Raw genomic sequence first — 24,693 nt, forward strand, 5'->3', positions numbered from 1 at the left:
CTAATGTATAACACTTAGGCTTTCACTACTGCCTTTAAAAATAAAGTTTAAAAAACATTATTGTTTTTTTCTTAACTCCTTCCTATGATATAGATTTTTAAGGTTAATATAGAGCAAAATTCTTGAAAATTTTCAAATATTTACGGAGATTATTTTCAGAGTATTCGGTGTCTATTTATATTTGAAATATTAGAAATCTGAAATGTTATTTCATATTAAACTGCATTAGCTTAATGGAAATTTAGAAAGAAGCATATTATTTCCCCCTAAATTTAACATTCAGTATTAAATATGTATTGATATAGGATTTATGCCTGGTTGCTAGACAGGTGACTTTTAAAGATGGAACAATAGAGTTCTGATGCTATGTTGGTTAAGAATTTATTTCTGAAGTTTTTAAATCTTATTTCTGACAGCTAGATACTAGGCATGAGGGTAATTGTATTCTAGGTTATTAATAACTTTTATATCTATTTTAGTTATTACAGTGTTAGAAGTACTTTAGACTTGTGAAATAAATTTCACCTGATCATGTTAGTGATATTTTATATAATAATTATCAACTTTTTATCAGCAAACTGTAAAGAATTATATCTTTATACCTATTTGTAAGTAGCACTATGACAAGGGATGTCAAAACAAAACTTTTCCCCATGTCTTAAGAGTTGCTATTTTCTAATTCTTTACATTTCTTTTAATTGAATCTGGTGTATGTTATTGTATCAGTGGTTCTCAGTGTATGGTCTGCAGCCCTCTCAAGTTCCCAGAAATCATTTCAGGATGTTCAAGAGGTCAAAAATGTTTTCATCACAATACTAATATGTTACTTGCCTTTTTACTGGGTTGATATTTGCACTGATGATACAAAAGCAATGGTAGGTAAAACTGCTGGCCTCTTAAGGCCATGGCACAAAATTGTGCTAGTATCATTGTAGTTATCACTGCCATATATACTCACAGTTAAAAAAATAAAATGAAAAACCAGTTTCACCTGAAGAATAATCTTGATAGAGCAATAAATATTAATTTTTTGAAATTTCCACTTTTGAATACATGTCCTTTTAATGTTATTGTGTGACAAAATGGGAGGAACACATAAAGCACTTATGCATATGAAAGTATGGTGGTGTTTGAGGGAAAAGCACTTGGGCTTTTTTGAGATGTGAGGTGAACAGTCCACTTTTTTTTTCATGAAATGTCTTTTTTTGCTGGAAAAATATAAAAGACAGACACACTATGCCTATCAAACTTGGGCATTTGGCAAATGTTCTCAGAAATGATCGAGTGAGCCTTTAAGGGAAACAATCAACAGTATTTGTCACCAATGATAAAATTAAGCTTTCAAGCACAAACTAGAATTTTGGAAATTTTATTTGCCTGGGCTTGACAGCGTTCCAGTACTTAAAAACTTTTGTAATGAAACCAGTAGTGATATTAATGTTTTGATTTTTTGATATTGTAGTTTGATTTCAAATACAGTAAATATTAATAAATATAACCCTTATATGAAGTCCTTGGGAGCAGCACTACTTTATAGGTGTATAAAGGTGTCCTGAGAACAAAAGATTTAAGAACAGCTAATTTAGGTCCTCTACCAAAGTCAAAGGTTTCATGTCTAAGTATTAACCTCATAACCTCTCCCATACACTACCCTTCCCCCATGAAATTAGAATAGAAAAGAATACATATGATTTCAGTAAGAAAAGAAAATAGACTACATATGATATGAATAATATATTCTTAAATTATTCTACAAATGTAATTTTCTCCTTTAAACTGTGGGCTTATCTATCCCATTGAAATTATTCAGGATTGCATTGTATTTATCATTGATTTTGATGTTAAAATATTTTTCTCTTCTCTTCCTTTTTCTTCTGTTTATTTCTCTTCCCACTTTCCTTTTCTCCTTTCATTCCTCCCTTTCTTCTTTTTTTGGTATTTGTTTTCTAGGTGGAGTCTTTCATTTTGGATCAGGATGATTTGGAAAATCCAATGCTGGAAACGGCTTCCAAGTTACTCTTGTCAGGTACTGCTGATGGTGCAGACCTCAGGACAGTAGATCCAGAAACACAAGCTAGACTGGAAGCTTTACTAGAAGCTGCAGGTAAGTCTGCAAACTCTACATATATAATAAGCCTAATTTTCCAAAGTTCTACATAACTCTTAAAAACTCCGGTTATTATAAATGTCTGATGTTGGATATTTAGTATAAGACTATTAATAAAGGTTAATGGATTACTTTCTAGAGCATAACATGCAACATTTCATACAAGCATAGTTTCATTACCAGAATAAAATTGACAGGTTTTTGTAAACCTTATAAACAGACACTTCTTTTTTTATTTTTTTTGGCTTCATTGGGTCTTCGTTGCTGCGCGTGGGCTCTCTCTAGTTGCGGCGAGCAGGGCTACTGTGTTGCGGTGTGTGGGCTTCTCATTGCGGTGGCTTCTCTTGTTGCGGAACACGGACTCTAGGCGCGTGGGCTTCAGTAGTTGTGGCACATGGGCTCAGTAGTTGTGGCTGATGGACTGTAGAGCACAGGCTCAGTAGTTGTGGTGCACAGGCTTAGTTGCTCCGTGGCATGTGGGATCTTCCTGGACCAGGGCTCGAACCCGTGTCCCCTGCATTGGCAGGCGGATTCTTAACCACTGCGCCACCAGGGAAGTCCAAACAGAGACTTCTTATACAGTTAGTTTTCATTAGTCCTGAATTCCATCTTTGAAAATTCACCTACTTTATAAAACGTATTTATACACCCAAATTATAGTGCTTTCTCAGTCTTTCATAGAAATGCACAGAACGGTGAAAATTTTGAGTTGTTCTGCGTGCATGTTTTCCGCTGAGGTGATGCTCTCTGCCTTCTTGTTTCAGCTCTCATACTGTAAACAAGTGTCCTTTCCATGGTCTACTTAGTGCCACATTTTCCACATTTTTGTGCCTTTTGTTGGTGATTTCAAATGGCCCCCAAGTATAATGCTTAAGTGCTATCTAGTGTTCCTAAATGTGAAAAGGCTGTGATGTGCCTTTTGTAGAATATACGTGTATTATTAGATAAGCCTTTTCAGCATGAGTTATAGTGCTGTTGGCTGTGAGTTCAATGTTAATAAATCAAGTATAATATATTAAATAAGATTGTATTTAAATAAAAACACACATAAAACAAGCTTATGTATTGACTGTTTAATGCAAATGCTGTGTCCAGAGACTTCAGGCACCTAGCCCTGTATTTCCCCTTGGAGCAGTGGTTCAGTATTCATTAGTTCAGTGTTCCCAGTGACTTTACAGAACATAACTACCATGAATAATAAGAATTGACTGTGTATAATTCCCTCCACTTTTTTTGTCACAGATTGTCTTTTAAAACCTTGTAAAGTGAATCATCATTATATTTTTGTAAAGTGGATCATCATTATATTGTCTTCATAAGAAGTGTTTTAATTAGAGTTTATATACATAACCAAGAGTAAACATCATAATATATAATATGCCTTAAATATAAGGGAATAGTAACTCTAAATCTCTATGATCATTTAAAATAACCATATTTTCTTAACTTTCCTAAAGTGGACATAAATATATGGTGAACATTAATTGTTCATGGCTTGAGCACGCTGAACCAATGCTAGATTTTGTACATTCAATGCATATAAACTGATTTCATTATAGCATAAAACTGACCTATTGCTGTTTGATAATGCTTTCAATAAATATCTCATAACACAGCATCTAAATATTTGAAGGACTCATGGTTAAGTTTGATTTCTATCCTGGGTAAAATTCTAGAATGGATTATTAAGGGAATGTTGACCAAATACAGATGAAAACATAGTAGGGGCACATGCAAGGTTCTTTCCTTGAGTATGGAAAACTGTACAGGGTAGCAGTGATATAATTTAGCATTTGCCTGAAATTTGATGTTGCTTTAGGAGTTTACCTGAGAGAAATGAGGATTGTGAAATTATTTGAAAACATGTCATAAGAGGAACAGGGAATGTTTCTCCTGCAGATGAGAAGACTCAAGTTGAATATAAGGGATATTTGTTTTCTGTGGTTCGAAGAGGCAGAACCAGGCTTAAAGATGCTACATGAAGGTAGATTTCAGCTGAAAGGAGCTACTTTTGGAGGTAGAGTTCCTTTTTATAGGATGCTAATAGTTGCTTCATTTTTCTCATTTCTGTGTTTATTCCCTTTTTTTTTCCGTTTTCTTTATAATAGCTAACAATCAATCAAGATGTCAGCTAAGCTGAGTTCTCATCCGTAGGCTGTAGAAGAAAATCCATTTCCAAGTTTATTATTGTTGGCAGCAGAATTTAATTCCTTGGAATTGTGGGACTGAGATCCTGATATTCATACAGACTGTCAGCTGAAACTGCTCTCACCTCTTTGAGGTCGCCCACATTCCCCCCATCTTCACATCAGCATGGCATTGTGGAATCCTTGTGCTTTGAATCTCTGATTTCCTTTTCTCCAACCAGCCAAAGAAATCTCTTTGGTCTTCCTGGGGTCATGTGATAAGGTCAGGCCCACCCAGATAACCTTCTTATCTTCAGGTCAACTATGCTATATAGCATAACCTAATCATGGGGATAAAATCTATCAAATTCACAGTCCCAAAGATTATATAGAGTGTGTACACCAGAGCTGGGTAATCTTGGGAACATTTTAGAATTCCTAGTATACCAGTGATTGGACAGAAGCGTCTCCATTTCTTTGAGAACCCCGAAATGTCAATATCTTTAAGTCTTTTCTCTGTGGCTGTTTAATTTCTTGAGAGACACATCTGCCTGTTTCTGTCTAGTGAATTATAAATGCTGGCTGCCAGCATTTTGGGAGCTGAGAGTAGAAAAGGGGCTAAGGATCTCACTGTTTATCATGCATATGTTCACTTAATCCTCATTTTCAATTTAGTGTTATCTCTTCCTCATCTATACCCAATATCTTCTAGCCCAGGGTCTTTCTGGTTTAGTCTCTTTAGAGAATAATTATCTGGCTGTGCAGTTTGGGATGGAGTCTTAAATGTCTGACTGCTCCTCACAGGTATTCAGCCAGTCTCTCTGTTTTCCAACCCAAGCCTCACCCCTGAACCTGGAACCTATATATAACTCCTGAGTCCTATTGGGTTGATCACTTTGTTTCTCGCTTATTTCTATGTTTCTGCTTACTCTGTTCTGCTAAGTCAGTTAATCTCCTCTTTATTATGTCTTCATGAATATTAGCTTTGATTTACAAATTTCTTCTAGTTTTATCAAAGATGGAGTTCCTATTGTATTTTAGTTCTCCGTTGAGTAAGTTCTGAGAAGAAAAAAGGGAGAAATAATTGTCTTAAAATCATCTTGAAATCAAAAATCTAGATAATCATTTAATACACCTTTTCTCTGAAATTATATGGTTCTGCTCAATTGATTAAATGTCATAACTTGGAAAGAATAATTTGGTCATCGTGTATCATTTCTGTTATTTGATCTTCACTGATTAATATCTGATAATTGAATAAGACCAGTAAAAAAGATCACCATAATCCAGAGTAGCTAGATAAATTAATTTCCAATCACTGTTTATTTATTTGAAAGGTTACTATGTATTTCTTAGGTTACTTCCTAGTTATTTTTACTAAAATAGTTATCTTTACTTATGAAGATATGAGAAGTTCATAAAAATTTAATATGGAATATTTTATTTTAAATGTTATTTTTTTAAAAAACAGGGATTACTTTCTTCTGATCTGTACATATCCTCTTGTTTAGTTCTTTTTTGTCACTGACAAATAGTTGTTACATAGCCAATCTGAGTTGGCTAAAATATTGGAGCTAATTCTCTCATGTGAGAATGCATCTGTGATATTGGTCTCAATAATGTTAGGATACTTAACTAACCACAGATATCTTATTGAATAAATACTATTATAGCATGTTCAGACTACAGTTGGCTTTTAATATTAGTGACACAAATTATGCAGTAGGTATCAGTCTTACCAGATTAAGACTGTTTTTATCCTTTGTATGTCTTGATTGTAGCAGACACTAAATTTGACTGCTCTGAACATTTGTTATATCTAAATATCTAAAATCAGAAATGCTTTTTGCAATATTTATTCCGTAAGATGTAATATTTCATATCTTGGATTTGTCAGAAGGAAAAGCAAATGCGTATAAAGTTTTTTTAAAATAAACTTCAAACACAAACTTATATGATATTATTGAGCCCTTCCACTATTAAAAGAAATCTGTACAGATATGTTTATTATCATTTGGGAGATCTTTTTGGTCTTTGTCTTAGTTAAATAGTTTGTTTTAAAACCTCTTTAAAATAGTGTTTCTTAAACATTAATTGCGTTTGAATCACTTGGGGATCTTTTTTTAAAATGCAGGTTATTGATCAGTAAATTTTAGGGTCTCAGATTCTGCATTTCTGACAAGCTCCCAAGTGACAGTAATGCTTCTATCAGTAGTTCATGAACCACATGTTGAGTAGTGGGGTTCTGTAATATCCATTATAACATTAGTTGTTTTATCTTCAAGTTAGAGCAAAGGTTCTTAATCCTGGCTGTGCATTAGAATCTCCTTAGAGCCTTTAAAGTATGTAGATCCCTAGGCCTTCCTTTTACTTACTGAATTATATCTTTAGATATAGGAGAGTTCAGCATCTGTACTTTTGAAAGGCTCCACTGATGGGCAGCCTGGATTAAGCAGCACTGAGTTTAGAATGTTAGAGATCAGCTTTCTTTATAGTGATATGTAGAGTAGCAACAAGTTGTGTTTCATGTACATGGTAACTAACCATTTCTGCTTTTGAAATTTTAAAAAAAATTTGTCTATTCTGAATATTTTTTAGATATGGTGTTTTTAGACATGATTTTGGGTGTATGTAATAAATTGTAGTCGTAATTTGAAGCAAATAGGTACTCATAGATAGGTTATCTTTTATATAGCCTATAATGTCTTATATGGCCATTTTTTGGTCACAAGTGGTAGTAGCCCAACTAAACATTCTTAAATGAAAATGGGCATTTACCAAAGGTATAGGTATGGTGCTGGCTTCTGGCACTACTAGTGTCAATGAGTCAAATATAACTTTATCAGAACTGTCTCCTTCCTATTTCTCTGCTCTCCTCTCCTCTATGTTGACTTACTTTGGGCAGTCTTTTTCTCTTTGTGGTGATAAAAGTGACCAAATAGCTCATGACTCACGATTTAGCAACCTTTGAGCATAGGTTCTTCTTGCAAACGTATGGCAGAAGTCTGAGTGAGGACACCCGACTGTCCCAGCATAGACCAACGACCCATTTCTAGAACCAGAGAGTCACAGAGTTGAGCACTTATGGACCACATGGAAGGAATAAGACTAATAGAAAATTGGAGAACAGTGATTTCCCAGAAGATTCTGGCCAGGCAATATATATGTCCAGTGTATCATTTGGAGTTTAACATAAATAGAGTTAAGTAACTTGAATTTTGCTTTGTTTCTCCTTTTGGGTATATCTGAATTGGTGTGAAAATAATATAATAGGAATAGGCAAATTATCTACGGCTGATGGTAAAGCCTTTGCAGATCCTGAAGTGCTTCGGAGGTTGACATCATCTGTTAGTTGTGCGTTGGATGAAGCTGCTGCTGCACTTACCCGTATGAGAGCTGAAAGCACAGCAAATGCAGGGCAGTCGGACAAGTAAGTGTATTTCCACTGTGATCAGTATAAAAACATTTTCTTAAAAATAATTAAAATAGCTAACATTTACTGAGCATGTATTTTGTGCCTGGCAGTATGCTAACCACTTTACCTGTGATATCTTATTTATACTCACAAAAAGCCTTAGGCATGGATTTTGTTTTTATTCCCGTTTTATTCATGAAAAGCAGAAAAGAAGTAACTTAAGATTGAATAGGTAACAAGTAGCAGAGGTAGGACGCCAGTGTCTGTCTGACTACAAGGCTGACTTCTTAGCCAATATGTTATAAAAGACCTTTTGCTTTTTTAGATTTTGTTTTCTTTTAATGTTTTGGTGACAAAGAAGTAAATGATTTCTAATTAGTCATGCCATTTTCTACTTCATGTGCATAGTTCTGACCATTTTAAAGGGCAGGGTTTTTATTTGTTTATTTGTTTTATGAATGTTCAAAAATGTCAGAGATCTAGTTTCCATAACTTGAATGTAAGTGAGTTCCAGGGATGTTATTTTTATTTGTCCTATAATTCCTTTTATATAACATTTCACGTTTAGTAAGAACTCAGTAAATATGTTCTGACTTGGCCTTTAAAGTTTTTCTGATGATGTTATGCAATAAAAACCAATCACACCATCTTGTATATAAAACAGTTATGGGTAGTATAATGAAAAATACAATGCCAAGGAAGCAGCTGGAAAAGAACCATTAATACATGTTACTACTGTCTTCACCCTTCAGAGGCTTCTTTTTTTCCTTTAACTGAAAAGAAGCCATTAAGCCATTTTATTTACAGTTGACTCGAACAACACAGGTCTGAACTGCACAGGTCCACTTATACACAGGGTTTTTTTCTTTCTCTTCTTGTTTCTTTTTTTTTTTTTCTTTTGGCCATGCCACGTGGCTTGTGGATCTCAGTTTCCCGACCAGGGATTAAACCCAGGCCACAGCAGTGAAAGCCAAATCCTAACCAGAGAGCTCCCAGCACAGGTTTTTTTCAGTAGTGAATACTACATTGCTGCACAGTCTGTGGTTGGTTGAATCCATGGATGCAGAAACGTGGATATAGAGATATGGAGGAACTGCATTTATGGAGGGCAGACTGATTAGTTATTTGCAGATTTTCAGCTGAGTGGAGTGTGGTTACCCCTAACCCCTGTGATGTTCAAGGGTCAACTGTATTTTAGCAGTTACCTTTAAATAGTTGAAAAAAATGAGAATACTCTTTTATATATGAGTTTAGAGAATAAAAAATAGCACTCAAGAATTGTCTTATATAATAGTGTTTTTATGCAACATCTTTTAGTATTAACAAGAATGTGAATTTGCTGTTTCTCTTAACTCTGTCTTCATTCATCTAAGTTTTCTGTTTTTATTAATTTATTTTGCCATCCTTCTCATAGATTGACTCTCCTTCTTTAGTTAACTTCCAGTTCTATTCCTTAGTTAACGTTCAGTTTTACTAGCCTATGATATTATTGATATTCTCCAGATATTTTTTAATGTGCCTTCTGGGACTGGCAAGGCACCTTGAAGAGTATTTTAAAGCTAGTTCAGCAGGAAATAGAATAGAAAAATAAAGAGTCATAGATTCTTTGGCACTGACACTACTAAAAGTGATCAGCAAAACACTAGGCCATGTTTGTGACAGTCATGTTTGTTCAGCAAAGCTTGAGAAACAGTGGAGCGCGGTGGGTGTTTTGTGACAGTACAGTTAACAAGTAGACAAAATATATAGTATGGCATACAATGATACGATTATGGGCAGAAGAAATTGAATGCGGAAGTGCTAAGGCAGTGTTTGGGGTTAGGGATCATGTTGCATTTTTAGTACGGTAGTCAGGGAAACCCTCGTTTAAAAGGTGGCTTTTTAGCAAAGACCTGAAATAGATAAGGCAAGTGAGCTGTGCCTGGGAGAAGCTTTTTTGTCAGAGGGATAGCAGATACATAAATCTTGGAGTTACAGCTTAATTAGCATTTTTGATGAAAAACGGGAAAGCCAATTTGGCTAAAGCGGAAAGAGTAAGTGAGAATAGTAGGTGTTGAAACCAGAGAAGTAAAGGGAGGAGTTTGAGATCCTACCACTGGACAGGTCTTATAAGGATTCTGACTTTTACTGTGGGTAAGATTAAAGGCCAGTGGAGGATTCTGAGCAGAGGAGTGACAGGTCTACTTCCTTTTAAGCAAGATCTCTCTGGCTCCTTCACTGAAAAAAGCCTGAAGGAGAGCAAGGGTAAAAGCAGGGAGACTGCTTAGGAGACTTCACCATAATCTTGGCTAACGATGATGTTCTTAAAACTGGGTGGTAGTGATAATATAGGTATAGAAAACAGGTATCCATGGATGATGGCTTTAGTACCTGAAGTGACAGGGCCATGTTTTAAGAGGAGGTTGTAAGAATTGAGGTATATTTGAAATAAAGAGAATATTAATGAAGAGACTCGGAATTAGTGTTTTTCTAAGAATGGATTTTAGCCGCAAGTGAAGGAATCTTTAGAAATGTCCATAGTTGAAATTCTTTTGGAAGATTTACAGGGCAAATGCTTTACTCTAAGTATAATTTTCTGTTGTTCCACCACTTTCTCCACTCTCCTTTTGCTTGAATTAAGCCTTTGCCTTACCTGGATATTTTTCATACTTCCCCAAAACATGATGGCATAAGTAAATACTTCAAAAAATAATCTCCTTCTCAGTTATTCATAGATTAGTCAAAATTACATGCTCACAACTTTCCTATCTGATTTCCCTTTACTTGATTGAAGAACTTAGGCATTTATAATTAGTAAAAGTTTTACCCATTACATTAAACCTTATAAAATTTTTCTAGTGACTAAACAAACAGAAGTGTAATTATAACTTGTATTTCCTTCATGTGTTTTTCTATACAATTTTATGTTTTAAAATTTTGGATTTTTTCCCTACTTATAGTAAATTAGACTTTATCTTTCAGTTACATGATTGAAAACATTTTGTAATGGGGATAATTTTAATTCAGTGACTTTTATATGTAGATTTTAAAAACTCAGTCAACTGAATCATTTAAATTTCTTTTTGTTATGAGTCATATTGAAATAATCATTCTTTTTAGCACTACTGTCCAGATTAATTTGAAAAAATCAACACTTATGCTGGGCAATTTTTTATATTCTTATATCCTGATATTACAATATTCTTCCCCCAATAGCCGCAGTTTGGCAGAAGCCTGTTCAGAAGGAGATGTAAATGCTGTGCGAAAGTTACTCATTGAAGGGCGAAGTGTAAATGAACACACTGAGGAAGGGGAGAGCCTCCTTTGTTTAGCTTGTTCTGCTGGATATTATGAGCTTGCACAGGTTTGTATTATCAAAATAAAGCTCACAGTTTTTTGATTGTTTTAATTTGGCCTGTGTATTAAGGGAATAATAAACTAAAATCAACCATCAGGCTCATTTCAAGAAATAGTTTTGTTAGATACATTTTTTTTGTTTATTGGCTCTTTTGTTTATTGGCTCTCTAACATGACTAGGTAGGTGTTAACATAAATATATGTTCAAAAACTTTTGATGAAAATATCATTTTCTAATATCCTTTAAACTTTTTCTTTCATAAGGTTTTGTTGGCAATGCATGCCAATGTGGAAGATAGGGGGATCAAAGGTGACATTACACCTTTAATGGCTGCTGCTAATGGAGGACATGTCAAAATTGTGAAGTTGCTGCTAGCTCATAAAGCTGATGTCAATGCACAGTCTTCAACAGGTTATGCATACTTCTTTTTCAGTTTTTAAATATTAACACCCTCTGATAGTAATTAATTCACATGAAAGTGATCATTAGTGATGCTTTCACAATTATCAGTGCTGCACATTTGTATATATCTGTGCATTAGGCTTAAAGTACATAGAATGTATCTTGAATGAAATTTCTCCTGTTTTGTGTATGAGTGCTATTAACTGGCCTTGGTTCTTTTATATTAAACACTGGCCCAGTTAAAAGGACCATCCTCTTGGAAGTGGAGAGGATGGTCTCCACCTCTCAAACCCAAGTTTCCTATTTATCAGGGGAAAATGGAAGGGAAGATAGGGAGAATAAGAAGGATACGCAACAGAAGGCAGGTCTGTCATTGCCTAGTGTTAATAAATTGCGGCCTATAGAAAAAGAAAGTATTATGAAAACATTATGTTACACAAGAGACAATGTTAATCTAAATCAGTTTTTTTTTCTTTCAAATTTGGGCATAAATGGATTTGTGTAAAAGCTCTAAAATATATGAAAATATATTTTGTGCATTTCCTTCATGCAAGATTTTTAAATTTATTAAATATTTTAAATAATTTTAAAGGTCTGCATGTTCTGGTTTGGGGGGTTTTAGGAATTCTTATTTTACCCAGAAGTTAACTTTTTTTCCCATGTAAAATGGGAGATTTTTATCATTAAGAGGGAATGTTTTTGAAATTATTTTAACTTTGGCCACCATTTAACTGATGTGTAAAGTTGTGGTGAAAACAGTACGTGATTAAAAGGAACGGTATGAGGTATATCTATATATGATGAATAATTATAATCCAAAGAAAAAATAAAGCTTGGGAACCATTTCTCTGATTAAAGTTAGAATCAGTGTAACTTTTTCCTCATGTGGGAAGTTAGTTTCAGAATTGCTCAGTTCTTTTATAACTCTACAATTGTGATAAGTGTATCTGATTTTCCACATGTGTTTGACCCTGATTTTTAAATGGAAAGAATAGGGAGTTGATTTCAGTAAGATAAAATGTAATGAAGAAAAGAATTATATATATAAGTGTAATAGCTAAATTTATTAAGATTATAGTCTCTCATTTCATTTTTGTCTTTGATACTAAATAAACCTCTGTTTTATTTTGGTATTTTATGTTAATGTCTTTGTTTTTCTTCATTCAAATAGGCAATACAGCACTTACATATGCTTGTGCTGGAGGTTATGTAGATGTTGTAAAGGTGCTCTTGGAATCCGGTGCTAGTATTGAGGACCATAATGAAAATGGTCATACTCCTCTTATGGAAGCTGGAAGTGCTGGACATGTGGAAGTAGCCAGATTGCTGCTAGAAAATGGGGCTGGCATTAATACGCATTCCAATGAATTTAAAGAGAGTGCCCTTACGTTAGCTTGTTACAAAGGTACAGTAAAGAACTTTTTTTTTTAAACAAAGTTTTTAAATTCATGAAATGACAGTTACTTCATATAGAATGGTTAGTCACTTAAAATAAAAAATAAAATATGGTAGTAGTATATAGTACGTTATAAATAAGTGTTTAAAGTGTTTTAGAGTTTAAAAGTTTAATATATAAAGTTTATATATTAAACTTTTAAAATATACATTCAATATTATATTGTCAGTGAAAAATGACTGTTGATCCAGTTGTTTTATTAGAAACAGTTATTTATTTTTAATATGCACTGTACTTTTTAATGCTTTTGCTTCTCAGAGTATTTTGCCTGGTTTACACAAAAGAATCCTATTGAATCCAGAAGCGTTTAGCCTGTAAATTTAAAGTAAATGCAATAAAAGCTAGAATGAGGGGCTTCCCTGGGAGTCCAGTGGTTAAGACTCCACGCTTCCACTGCAGGCGGCGTGGGTTAGATCCCTGGTAGGGGAACTAAGATCCCACGTGCCGTGCGATATGGCCAGTAAATAAGTAAATAGAAGCTAGAATGATTTATTAACAAGAAGGTGCTTAAGCTATTTCTCATGATACCAAGAAGAAAGGAAAAGAATTGAAGAGAAAGGAGGATATATGAAAAGGAAAATAAAAAGTGGTGTGGAGGGAGTTTGTATTCAAAAGAACAATTTTAGAGTATCATTAACACGTTTAATAAAGTTAGAGGGAAGAGCTGGTTGAAATTGAGAATACCTACCAATATATAGCTGTACAAAGGGGGTACATAGTGTTCTAAATGATGTCAATCAACCTGAAAATATTGATAATAGAGTAAAATATCTTCTTTGCGGGGGGCAAGATAATTGTCTGGAAAGATACTTGGTCCTCAGCTAGTTAATCTAGATTCTAAAAAGACAGCCACAGAGCCAGACATTTTTCAGAATCAACCTTTTTGACAGATAAATTGCTATAAACTAAGAAACATTTTTTTTTTAAAGAAGATGTTGCGGCTAGGAGTTTATTAATTTATTTTATTTATTTTTGCTGTGTTGGGTCTTCGTTTCTGTGCCAGGACTTTCTCTAGTTATGGTAAGCAGGGGCCACTCTTCATCGTGGTGCGCGGGCCTCTCACTATCGCAGCCTCTCTTGTTGCAGAGCACAGGCTCCAGATGCTCAGGCTCAGTAGTTGTGGCTCACGGGCCCAGTTGCTCCGCGGCATGTGGGATCCTCCCAGTCCAGGGCTCAAAACCGTGTCCCCTGCATTAGCAGGCAGATTCTCAACCACTGCGCCACCAGGGAAGCCCTAAACTAAGAAACTTTTTAAAAAGAAAATTTCATGAAATTTTATACCTGCATAGCCCATTCACTTCAATGTTTTCTACCATCTGCAGCTGTGTCATGATTGTATCATAAAATAAATGATACATTTTTGACCCAGAGGCATCAAGAAAAAGCTCTTGCAAGGCAAGGTATAAAAGTTAAGGAGGAAAAAAAAAAAGTTAAGGAGGCACTCACTCTCGATGGCTGAATCTTCACGTACACTAGCTTGTGAGTGAATGTCTCCTTAAATTTTGCACCCAGGGCTTTGATTCCTTCACCCTTGTGTTGGACCTCCTGTTGTTTTGTTTCATTCTATCAGTACTTCAGAGTGGCCAGGGTTTTGTGAGGTCTTTTGGAATAACTTCACTTAAAAAACATGGCTAAAATACTCCTTAGACACATAAGTGACTAAAATTTAAGTTAAATGTAAAAATGTGCTCTAAAGGACTTTTGATTTTTTTCGTTTTACAGATAATTCAGATTAAGGGTACTTAGGAAGCACAGCTGAGGTCTCTTACTTCTCCAGTTCTGTTTAGTAGTTACGCAGAGGTTGATCTTCATTGGGAGGGGAGAAATTAAGCCTTGGGGCAGCCTCTCCAGGGCAGGCCGATTGGGTGGCTCTGTCTTACCTTTCCATTAAATACTTTTGAAACCGGAACTAGCTCCATTTTACTACTGAGACCCAGCTGGCCAGTGAGCTTTGAGATGGGGCTATATATAACTACTCTTCCCTCTCTCCTATGCTTGTAGCCCCACCCTGCTGAGGTTGGGGCTTGCAGGCTTTCCTTAGAGAAACTGGATATAGAACTGAGCTGGTGGAGAACATCTCTACTACTTCCAAGGATCCATGGACACTCTTACTTTCCCCTATTTCTGGTGAGGTCTCTTAGGATACAGATTGACAAGGAGGAGATGGGGAAGGGATAGAATTCAGGCTGAGACTTAAACATTGATGTGGATCTTTGGGAAGGGAGAATGACAGAGAGGAAGGAGAGATAGTTTGTTAGCAAAAACAAGGTATGGCAGGTGCTACACTTATTCACCAGAGTTAATTTTAACTGTTCATGATTCTGCCATCCACTCCTTCCTCCATTTCCAGTTGACTGAAAATTGACTGCAGCTCATTTCCAGATGAAGTTGGAAAAAAATTAGTCACTTTTCTACTGTTTCTTACATAGTATCTGAAGTCCTTTTTAAAATATAATTTATGTTCATTGTAACTACTCACAAGGTAATCTTTATCTGAACTGAAGCATATGGTTTATTTGAAACTACATAAATATATGTGTGTGTATATATATGTGTGTGTATATATATGTATGTGTATGTATATGTTTATATCTAAATAAATGAATAAATATAAATGGTGTTGTTTCAAGAATATTTTTATATATATGGTTTCCAACTTACAAGCAGGTTGTTCCTAAAATGTCTGTGAGTTAGTTATGGAAACTTAAAGCTCATTTCCTCATAGAAATAACTTCAATGATGATTATCATCCCAGGCTACTAGTTCACAAAAGCTAATTTAGTCTATAGTATAAATAAAATAACTATGGCATGCCTGGGCCCTAAAAAGGTTGTAGAGGGGATATTCTGGGTGTTGCATTTTAGGGCCACCTTTGCTCACCTACAGCAAGGATTTTAGTAATAGCAGTTTCTAGGGTAACAGGGTAAGGAGTAGAACAGCACAGATCACTTATATAATTTGTGTTGGGCAGTTGAGGGTGGCTTGTAGCTGACTTTAGTATTATGGTAATAAATGTATTGCTGTAAGTTAAATACAACTTTTCAAAATATTGTTAATTTTATTTTGGGGGAATAATAAAATATTTTTAAGTAATCTTATAAACTTTTGGTTTAGGACATCTAGAGATGGTGCGATTTCTTTTGGAAGCAGGCGCAGATCAAGAGCATAAAACAGATGAAATGCACACTGCTTTAATGGAGGCTTGCATGGTAAGATTGGTGAAATACATACATGAAATATATTTATATATTAGGTAGAGACAGAGTCAGTGTATAGTGAGTGCCGTTTCCTTGGGTTCAAAGATTCTGTTTATCATGACTTGTGGATCAGAACCTCAACTATCTGAGTTATAAGAGCCAGTCGTGCAGTATTAACTTCTATCAGAGGTGCTTTCTGAAGCTTTGTAGCACTACCTTCATTTTCTTAGTCTCCCATAGTTATACTGGTTTTATGTAATTGGCACAAAAAGTGACTTTTTAAAAGTTGATCAAGGATATTAAAAATGAGAACATAATCCACAGAGTACGCACATAATACTAAGTAAAACATGTTCATCAAACCCGTAATTTAAAATTTATGAAAAATTTGCAATTAGAATATTATCTGCATTACATAATTCTCCCTCTGTCATTCTCCTTTCCCAAAGATCCCTTTCCAGAGACTTTCCCTTCCCAAAGATCCTCTATCATGCTCTTTTCTCAGCCTTGAATTCCTTTTTTTAAGAACTTTTTTTTTAATTTGTACTTGAGAATGCGTAATAATAGTACTCTTAAACTTTTGTATCTCAGTCTATGACTTGTGGCACAGAAATGAATCAGAATAACATTATAGGCAGATTTATGAGAAAAACACACCAAAGATAAAGCAGACCCCAAATTTTAAGTTTCTTGTCTCAACTTCCCTTCGGAGAATGATTATTGAAAGGATGTTAAATTTTAATTACTAATTTTAAAAAAATTAGGTAGCCATTTAAGACTTGAGTTATTTTTTGTTTTTCTTATTGCCATACCAGTGTTTGCTTTAGTAAATTATTCTTTTGATTAAACAAATTTTCTGGGAGGGTTTTGAGTTCCCCATCTGTTAAAATAATATCCTTCTCTAGGGTTGTTGTGAGGATTAAATGACATAATGTGTGTAAGGAACTTAAAGCATCCTTGCCACCCCCATTAGAGAAACAAACTATATGTAGATTAAAAAATTAAACTGGAATATTCTGTAGACCTACTTTGCATGCAATATAAGTAAGTGTTATAAGTAGATGAAAGATACTAGTAGGGGCCATACGTTTTGGAGACTTGCTAAGAGACTGAGGTTTTAAACTGGACTTTAAAGGAAATGTAGGAGTTGACTACTTAATGGAAGGAGAAAATTCTGAGCTAAAGGAACAGCAAAGTAACCACAGGGATAAGACATTAAAGTTGTGTAATATGGCAAGTACCAAGGCAAAAATGGGCATGACATGTTCAAAAGAAGATGAAATGTCTGTAAGGTAATACAGAAGGAAAAAATGTATCAAAGGAAGAAAGAATGGAAAAGTGAGCCTTGGGGTTGCCAATATTTAGGAAAACTGTGAGAAAGGGAGACTGGTAAAGAAGACAGAAGATATTAAGAGAGAACTTCTTTTTCTTTTTCTTAATTTTCACTGGCATTTGATTGTCAAACAACAAAGGAATTACCATGTACATATTGTGTTCCCTTTTCCCATCATGCTCAATTCCCCCACTCCTCTAAAAAGTATTGGATTTTTCTTTCTCTACCTAGCCAAAACTTTGCTTATCCTTATAGTTCCTATGAAAATCCTACTTTCCCTTTCTAAACTTTATACTTTTAGCATTTAAGCTTATACTATGCAGTGTTGATGTTATCTCACAGTAATCTCTTATCTTATGTGCTTACTGTTTTTTTTTTCTGATGGTTAATAAGCTTTTTGATTGAAGATATTTTTCTACATATTTTATATCCTCAATTGCTATTTACTACTAGAGTAAACTGTAGATATGTCTTAATTAATGCTTGCTTACTCACCTGTTAAATGTAGATTTATTCTTATTTGAATTGAGATCAGTAAACTTCATTGTATAGCAATTGAGAAGTATTTTTAAAGATTTTTTAATGGTGCTGATTCAGTTTTTTTAATTGCATTGTAATCAGGATGGCCACGTTGAAGTAGCTAGGTTACTTCTTGACAGTGGTGCCCAAGTGAACATGCCTGCTGATTCATTTGAATCACCATTGACTTTGGCTGCATGTGGTGGGCACGTGGAACTTGCGGCTTTACTTATTGAAAGAGGAGCTAGCCTGGAAGAGGTCAATGATGAAGGTTATACACCATTGATGGAAGCTGCTCGTGAAGGACATGAAGAAATGGTGGCGTTACTTTTAGGCCAAGGTAACCAATACCAATCAAGACACTAACGCATAAATGTGTAAAATGTAAGATTATGATTTTATAAAATTGAATTTATTTCATTTTTCTAGTAGATTTGTAATGAGGTGCTATCACAAAAACTAAAGATGAAATATTTTCTTTGAAAACAGCTCTCATACTGTGCTAAATAAAATCAAATGGACTTCTTTACTATTTAAGAGCTTTCAGAGCCATTTTGTGCTGTGTGAATAAAAATAGAGAGAAGCGGGGGTGGGATAGGGTTGTAGGTTATGTAGGGGTATGTATGAGATTCAGCATTTCTGCAGCTAATATATTGAGAGAATGCCTCTTAGGGCAGAATACCTATTAATAAATATTTGATGTTTCTATTGTTTCATAAAGTACACTATGGGAAATCTTGCCATAAGGACTAACTTGATGAGAATGCAACAATGCATGTATAAGAAGCTGTCAAGGAGCTCAGTACACTGTGGGCTTCTCTTTTGGGGAAAGTGAAACAGTTACTTGACTGTATTAAGATACCTTAACTTTAGAAGTAATCTCGCATCTCTATCCATATTGGTAGCCTGGTTTTATATCTCTTTTAGTAGTAAAGGTTTTGTTTGTACAAATTTAGGAGGAATGGCACATTTTTAAAAAACCTTTTACTGAGAGGTAATATTGACTAGAATTTTAAAAGCATAGTTTTTGGAGCAGACTTTTTAGTTTGAATCACAAATCCACTGCTTGCCGATTTTGTAACTTTAGGCAAGTTTCTAACCTTCTGTGCCTCAATTTTGTTGTCTGTAGGGTTGTTGTGGGAATTTATAGATGTGTTTAAAGCTTTTAGAACACCGTTTGTCATATAGTGTCTGTTAAGTGTTAACTGTGGTGATGGTGGTTGTAGTGATGATGATAATGTTGTTGTGACCTTGGGCAAGTTAGTTAATCTCAATTTCCTTAGCTGTAAAAATGGAGCTAACAATAATATGTAAAATGCTTTAAATATTACCTGACAAATAACAGCATATTGAATATTATCTATTATTATTTTCATCAACATCTTTATCATCATTATTTTGAACCTTTATAACTAGGGGATGTGGTTTATTTTCTAAGGCCTTAAATCACATGACTTGTACCTTCTAGCTGAATAAATCTTATTCCAGCAGTGTACGTCAAATATGGACTAGTGGATGTGGTTTTGATAGTTTTCTTTATTTTTAACTGCCTCCTAGAATAGGGGAGAGGTACTTCATCATTTAGTAAATTAATATAAATGTTCATTTTTGAAGTATAGTTTACTAGGAAATAATAATGTTTTGCTTATCTCTGGAATAAGTTAATGACTTTCTTTAAATAATTAGAATCTTTATTTTAGGAGCAAATATCAATGCACAGACAGAAGAAACTCAAGAAACTGCCTTGACTTTGGCTTGCTGTGGAGGCTTTCTGGAAGTGGCAGACTTTCTAATTAAGGCAGGAGCTGATATAGAACTAGGGTGTTCTACCCCTTTAATGGAAGCTGCTCAAGAGGGTCATTTGGAGTTAGTTAAATACTTATTAGCTGCAGGTAGGCATTTTTGCATTTGGGAGTTTTTTTACATGATTTATTTAAGTAAAAATATTGCAATGCAAATAGCTTTTTTTTGATGTATGATGCACTGAATGTGTATAGAAAAATAATGTGATACATTTTTTAGTGTATTTTGAATAAATAATTTACCTTATTGCTGTTTGAAATATCTGCAGTTTTAATTTTAAGCAGTAATCTATTTCTAATTTTTTTTCTTTTTTGCTTTTAAAGATGCTGACAGTATTCTCTATTTCTAGAAATGGATAAGGCTGTTTTGTCTAATTTGAGGAGATATGGCTTATCTAGAAGAAATTTCAGTATCCACATTTGTGTCTTATGATTCTTTTATTAAGGCTGTGTATCTAACACTACTGCAGGAGCTAATGTTCATGCAACAACAGCAACAGGGGATACAGCACTAACATATGCCTGTGAAAATGGTCATACCGATGTAGCCGATGTCTTACTTCAGGCAGGAGCAGATCTGGTAAGCTATGTCACTTTCTAAATCTTAATATTTAAAGCTAAGACAAGAAATTAATTGAAAGGAGATTATAGACAAAAGGTGTTTCTTTACTTCTGATTTTATGTTGGCCTTTTTGCCGTTCTTTATCTCATTTAGTCATATTTTTTTCCTATGCTGTTTGGTGTCCATTCTTATTTTCCTAGTTAGCAGGACTATCCAGTCTACTACCCCTTTTCCCCTACAAAAAAGGGAAAATTTTGTGTTTGATATGTTAATAATTAATCATAATAATTAATACAGATCTTCTCTTAAGTACTTAGCTATTTTTAGAAGCTTTTCTGATCTGTCATAAAAAGGCAAATATGGCTTAGAGGCATTTCACTGTAGTTTAGGAAATAAATTGTACCTATACCATCAAAGCATTATTAAGTAAAGGAGTTAAAAAGATAAGTATTCAGTAAATAATATTTTCCCTCAAATAACTTTTTATTTAGTGAGAAGGATGAAATACTGAGGTCATTTTTTAAAATATTTATTTATTTATTTTGGGCTGCATTGGGTCTTCGTTGCTGCGCACAGGCTTTCTCTAGTTGCGGCGAGCGGGGGTTACTCTTCGTTGTGGTGCGCAGTCTTCTCATTGCAGTGGCTTCTCTTGTTGCTGAGCACAGGCTCTAGGTGCGTGGGCTTCAGTAGTTGTGGCACTCAGGCTCAGTTGTGGTGCACGGGCTTAGTTGCTCCATGGCATGTGGGGTCTTCCTGGACCAGGGCTCGAACCCGTGTCCCCTGCATTGGCAGGCGGATTCTTAACCACTGCGCCACCAGGGAAGTCCCTACTGAGGTCATTTTAAGGTAGATTACAAAGAGATGTCATAGGGGAAGGACAGACAGTAAAAAAGCTTAGAAGAGGTGAAGACGTCATCTGAGATGTTATGTTTGGGGCTGGGTAGGGTTTAGAAAGGTAGATACTGCGCTGTTGTTACAAAAGAGATACTCCAGTTGGAAGAAATAGTATGAGTACAGCCTGAGATGTAGGGAAGAAAAAAGCAATTGTGTGTGGGGAAAATAGTCATTCTTCCAGTTTAGCCTGTGAGGGAGTAAGAAAGGTAGGTTTTAGTTAAAACATAAGCACCCGTGTGTTCATGGGGCTGAGATTAATAAGCAAATGTGTTTTCCTGTAGAAGTTCATAGTTTATGACAGAAACTCACATGCAGGCAGAAACAGGCTCCTCAATTAACTGATTTCTTAACTTAAACTTTACTTAACTTCTCTTTCCTCATTTATGAAAGGAGAGGGTTAAATTAGATTACTATTGTGGCCTCCTTCAGCTCTGTCTGTGTTGGTACAACTCTTGGAGAACTTATGACGCACGTTATATTCTAGCTAGTCATGCGTATATTCTTCTTATTAGGTTTTGAGCTTCTTCAGCTTAGGAACTAAATTTCCAGTGTTTACTACAGTGACTGTGAAACATACAGCAATGTAATCTTGCTTAGTTAATTGCAATGAAAACAACTTAGTGTATGATTCGGAGAAGAATCATCCGATGTAAGTGTAAAAAATATTGGCATGTAAAATGCTTTATAAAAGGTGTTTTTTTCTCAAACCTTTATACTGTAAGATCTGAAAATTTTTCCTATGCTGATATTCTGAATTGCAAAAATGCAGCTGGTTCTCCATCCTTTTGAAATCCAGAAATCTCTAGTAATATCTTATAATTGATGGTATTAAATATCACTAGCCTTGTTATTTTTATGTAAGGTAAAATAGAGATAATGGGAAGTCTGTAAAGACAGAGAGTGATATACTTAGAGAAATTCATACACGTAGGATACAAACTTATGAAAAGAAAATCACTTGCAGTGGATTAGGATAATGTTGATAATGTTGATTGTTTGGAGAGGGCTGTGCTAGAGTGCCATTCATTGTTCAAGTTCCACAGTCCTTTTTGTAGAGAGAAGGAAAAATTACCCAGATGGATTTAGATGAGGGTGTAACAATCACATGAATATAACCCCAGTTCTTAATTTATCTATATTTCCATAGAACATGTTTCTAATTTGAGATTGTTTAAATTAAAGAATGTATTCCTAGATTTACTTCAAAGCATGTTATTTAATATATTTAGATTCTGAAATTAGTTCAGTTCTCTTCCGTTTGATTTTCATGAAAGGGAATAATTGTTCATTAGAAATTAAATATCAAGTAAGTCTGTGGTTTTTAAACAGGAGCATGAATCTGAAGGTGGAAGAACTCCTTTAATGAAAGCTGCAAGAGCTGGTCATGTTTGTACCGTTCAGTTCCTAATTAGTAAAGGTAGGTTTGTGTAAGGCAGTAATTTTTTTCCACAGGTATCTATCCCCTGCCCTTGGGTATTAAGAGATTTACAGGTAAAGAACATTTTGGAGGTGTCACATGGTGGAGGGATGCTACTGAGATTTTTGTGAGTGGGTAGTTGATAAACATCCTGCAACACATAGAACCATTCCAAACTGTGAAGAGTTCTGATACCGAATACCACCCTTGTTAAAAAACATTTCAATACAGAAAAATTTCTCTGTGTAAAAAACTTTGAGGGTTTAGATACCTTGAAGTCTTTTCTGTTTATGTAATAATATATCTCAAAACCTGGATTTTTATGTTGTTTCTGCCACTGATTAATTTGAAGGCAAGTCACTTTTCTTCTTTATATTTCCTTGGGCCTAAGTTTCCTTCTTTGTAAAATATAGAGAGGTGGTCATAAATATAGCACCCCCCCAAAAAATCAAAATTGAAATGGAACAAATATGCCAAAAATGCATTTTCATTCATGGTCATTTATTCTACTTTGAATACCAAAATCCTTAATAACAAAGGTAGCCTAAAGTTTGAAATCGTTTGTAGGTAAAGAAAATAAATCAGAAATAACTTACTGGTCAAAGTATTTTAGGCAATTTGAACACTTCCTTGTGTTATATGTTTATAAATAAGACATAGTATTCTGAAGAATGAAATTATTTTCAGTTATTATCTCCTCTCTTCTTTAATTTTAATGAGTTTGATTCCAGTTTCTTCCTGGTATTTTATTTCCATTTCCCACATGCATAGCACAGTGCTCCAAATCAGGGATGAATTCATATTAAGGGGAAAATATACCTGTTTTCATTCTCAGATATTTCCCAATGAAAAAAGATTATACTATTATTACTTAGTATTTTTTGTTAATTCCTTCCATATTTGGCCCATAGAGGGCAGTGTGGTTTATTTTTTCTTGGTTTTTAGTCATCTTTCCCACTGAAGATATTAAAATGTAGATAAAATTTTATATTTTACTTTTTTAAAACAGTGATTATATTAGGAATAATATATACTTTTATCATTATCTTTTAATGGTTCATACTGAAACATTTATGGATGAAATTATATCATGTTTGTCTGGGATTTGTTTTAGAATAATTCAAGATGGGAGAGGAGAATGGATGTGGGTATATGTGAAATGAGATTGGCCATATTTATAATCATTGAAGCTGGGTAATGGGTATGTGGGGCTTCATTATACTGTTCTCTCTACTCTTCGATTTTGAAGTTTACCATAATTTAAGAAACAACACTCTATTAACATGATTTTTCATGCCTTGTCTGTTTTAGGAGCAAATGTGAATAGAACCACAGCTAACAATGACCATACTGTACTGTCCCTGGCTTGTGCAGGGGGTCATCTGGCAGTGGTGGAACTACTTTTGGCTCATGGGGCAGATCCTACTCACCGTTTAAAAGTATGTAACTCAAATGTTTCAGGTAGCATTGTGAATTAATTTTCACTCTTGAGCATAACAAATGATTATCTATAAGTTCCACTTGTATTGGCATTCTAAATGTGTTCATTTTCTTCTGTTTTTAGAGAAAAGTGTTCTTTACTAAACCTAAAACTTTAATGTGTCTGGGGCCTGTTGGCTATATCTTCCTTAATGTTTCTGTAAATTAACTTAAAAAAAATTTTTTTCCCCTTCCATATTCACTCTTTTAGGATGGCTCGACTATGTTGATAGAAGCAGCAAAAGGTGGTCATACAAGCGTTGTTTGCTATCTTTTGGACTATCCTAATAACTTGCTTTCAGCCCCTCCACCAGATGTCACTCAGTTAACGCCCCCATCCCACGATTTAAATAGGGTAAGCTTCTAAACTAAAGCATTTTATATCATCTTTTTCCCTTTTTCGGTCATAGTTCAAGATTAAACTAGATTGTTTTTTGTTATAATATGTAGTTCTTTTTATAGATAACATACTTGATATGGTTAATGAACCTCTGATGTAATATTCAGATTCTAGATTGATATGATTTTGCTTTGCTTTCTTACTGTGGCCAGAATAATCTTTTGATTTCAAAGTTCATTAAAAAAATGTCATGGAGGGAATTCCCTGGTGTCCAGTGGTCGGGACTCAGCGCTTTCACTGCTGGGTC

General features: G+C 34.6%; 1 protein-coding gene across 8 annotated transcripts in view; it reads left to right on the plus strand.

The window, feature by feature from the left end:
• The window catches only part of ANKRD17 (ankyrin repeat domain 17), a 128,865-nt gene that overhangs the window by 39,358 nt on the left and 64,814 nt on the right, over nucleotides 1-24,693 (plus strand). For 5 of the 8 annotated variants that reach the window (XM_082653099.1, XM_082653103.1, XM_082653100.1 and 2 more), the window contains exons 2-13: nucleotides 1,951-2,104; nucleotides 7,507-7,663; nucleotides 10,844-10,991; nucleotides 11,249-11,396; nucleotides 12,559-12,792; nucleotides 15,958-16,052; nucleotides 17,995-18,232; nucleotides 19,593-19,784; nucleotides 20,141-20,274; nucleotides 22,480-22,567; nucleotides 23,879-24,006; nucleotides 24,258-24,401. In XM_082653099.1, the coding sequence (XP_082509225.1) occupies nucleotides 1,951-2,104; nucleotides 7,507-7,663; nucleotides 10,844-10,991; nucleotides 11,249-11,396; nucleotides 12,559-12,792; nucleotides 15,958-16,052; nucleotides 17,995-18,232; nucleotides 19,593-19,784; nucleotides 20,141-20,274; nucleotides 22,480-22,567; nucleotides 23,879-24,006; nucleotides 24,258-24,401 (1,860 nt within the window). The remainder of the gene's footprint in view (nucleotides 1-1,950; nucleotides 2,105-7,506; nucleotides 7,664-10,843; nucleotides 10,992-11,248; nucleotides 11,397-12,558; nucleotides 12,793-15,957; nucleotides 16,053-17,994; nucleotides 18,233-19,592; nucleotides 19,785-20,140; nucleotides 20,275-22,479; nucleotides 22,568-23,878; nucleotides 24,007-24,257; nucleotides 24,402-24,693) is intronic. The other 3 variants (XM_082653101.1, XM_082653102.1, XM_082653106.1) reach the window with 1 other exon arrangement.

The sequence above is a fragment of the Grampus griseus genome (assembly GCF_964374135.1).
Source record: "Grampus griseus genome assembly, chromosome: 4".
Taxonomy (NCBI): domain Eukaryota; kingdom Metazoa; phylum Chordata; class Mammalia; order Artiodactyla; family Delphinidae; genus Grampus; species Grampus griseus.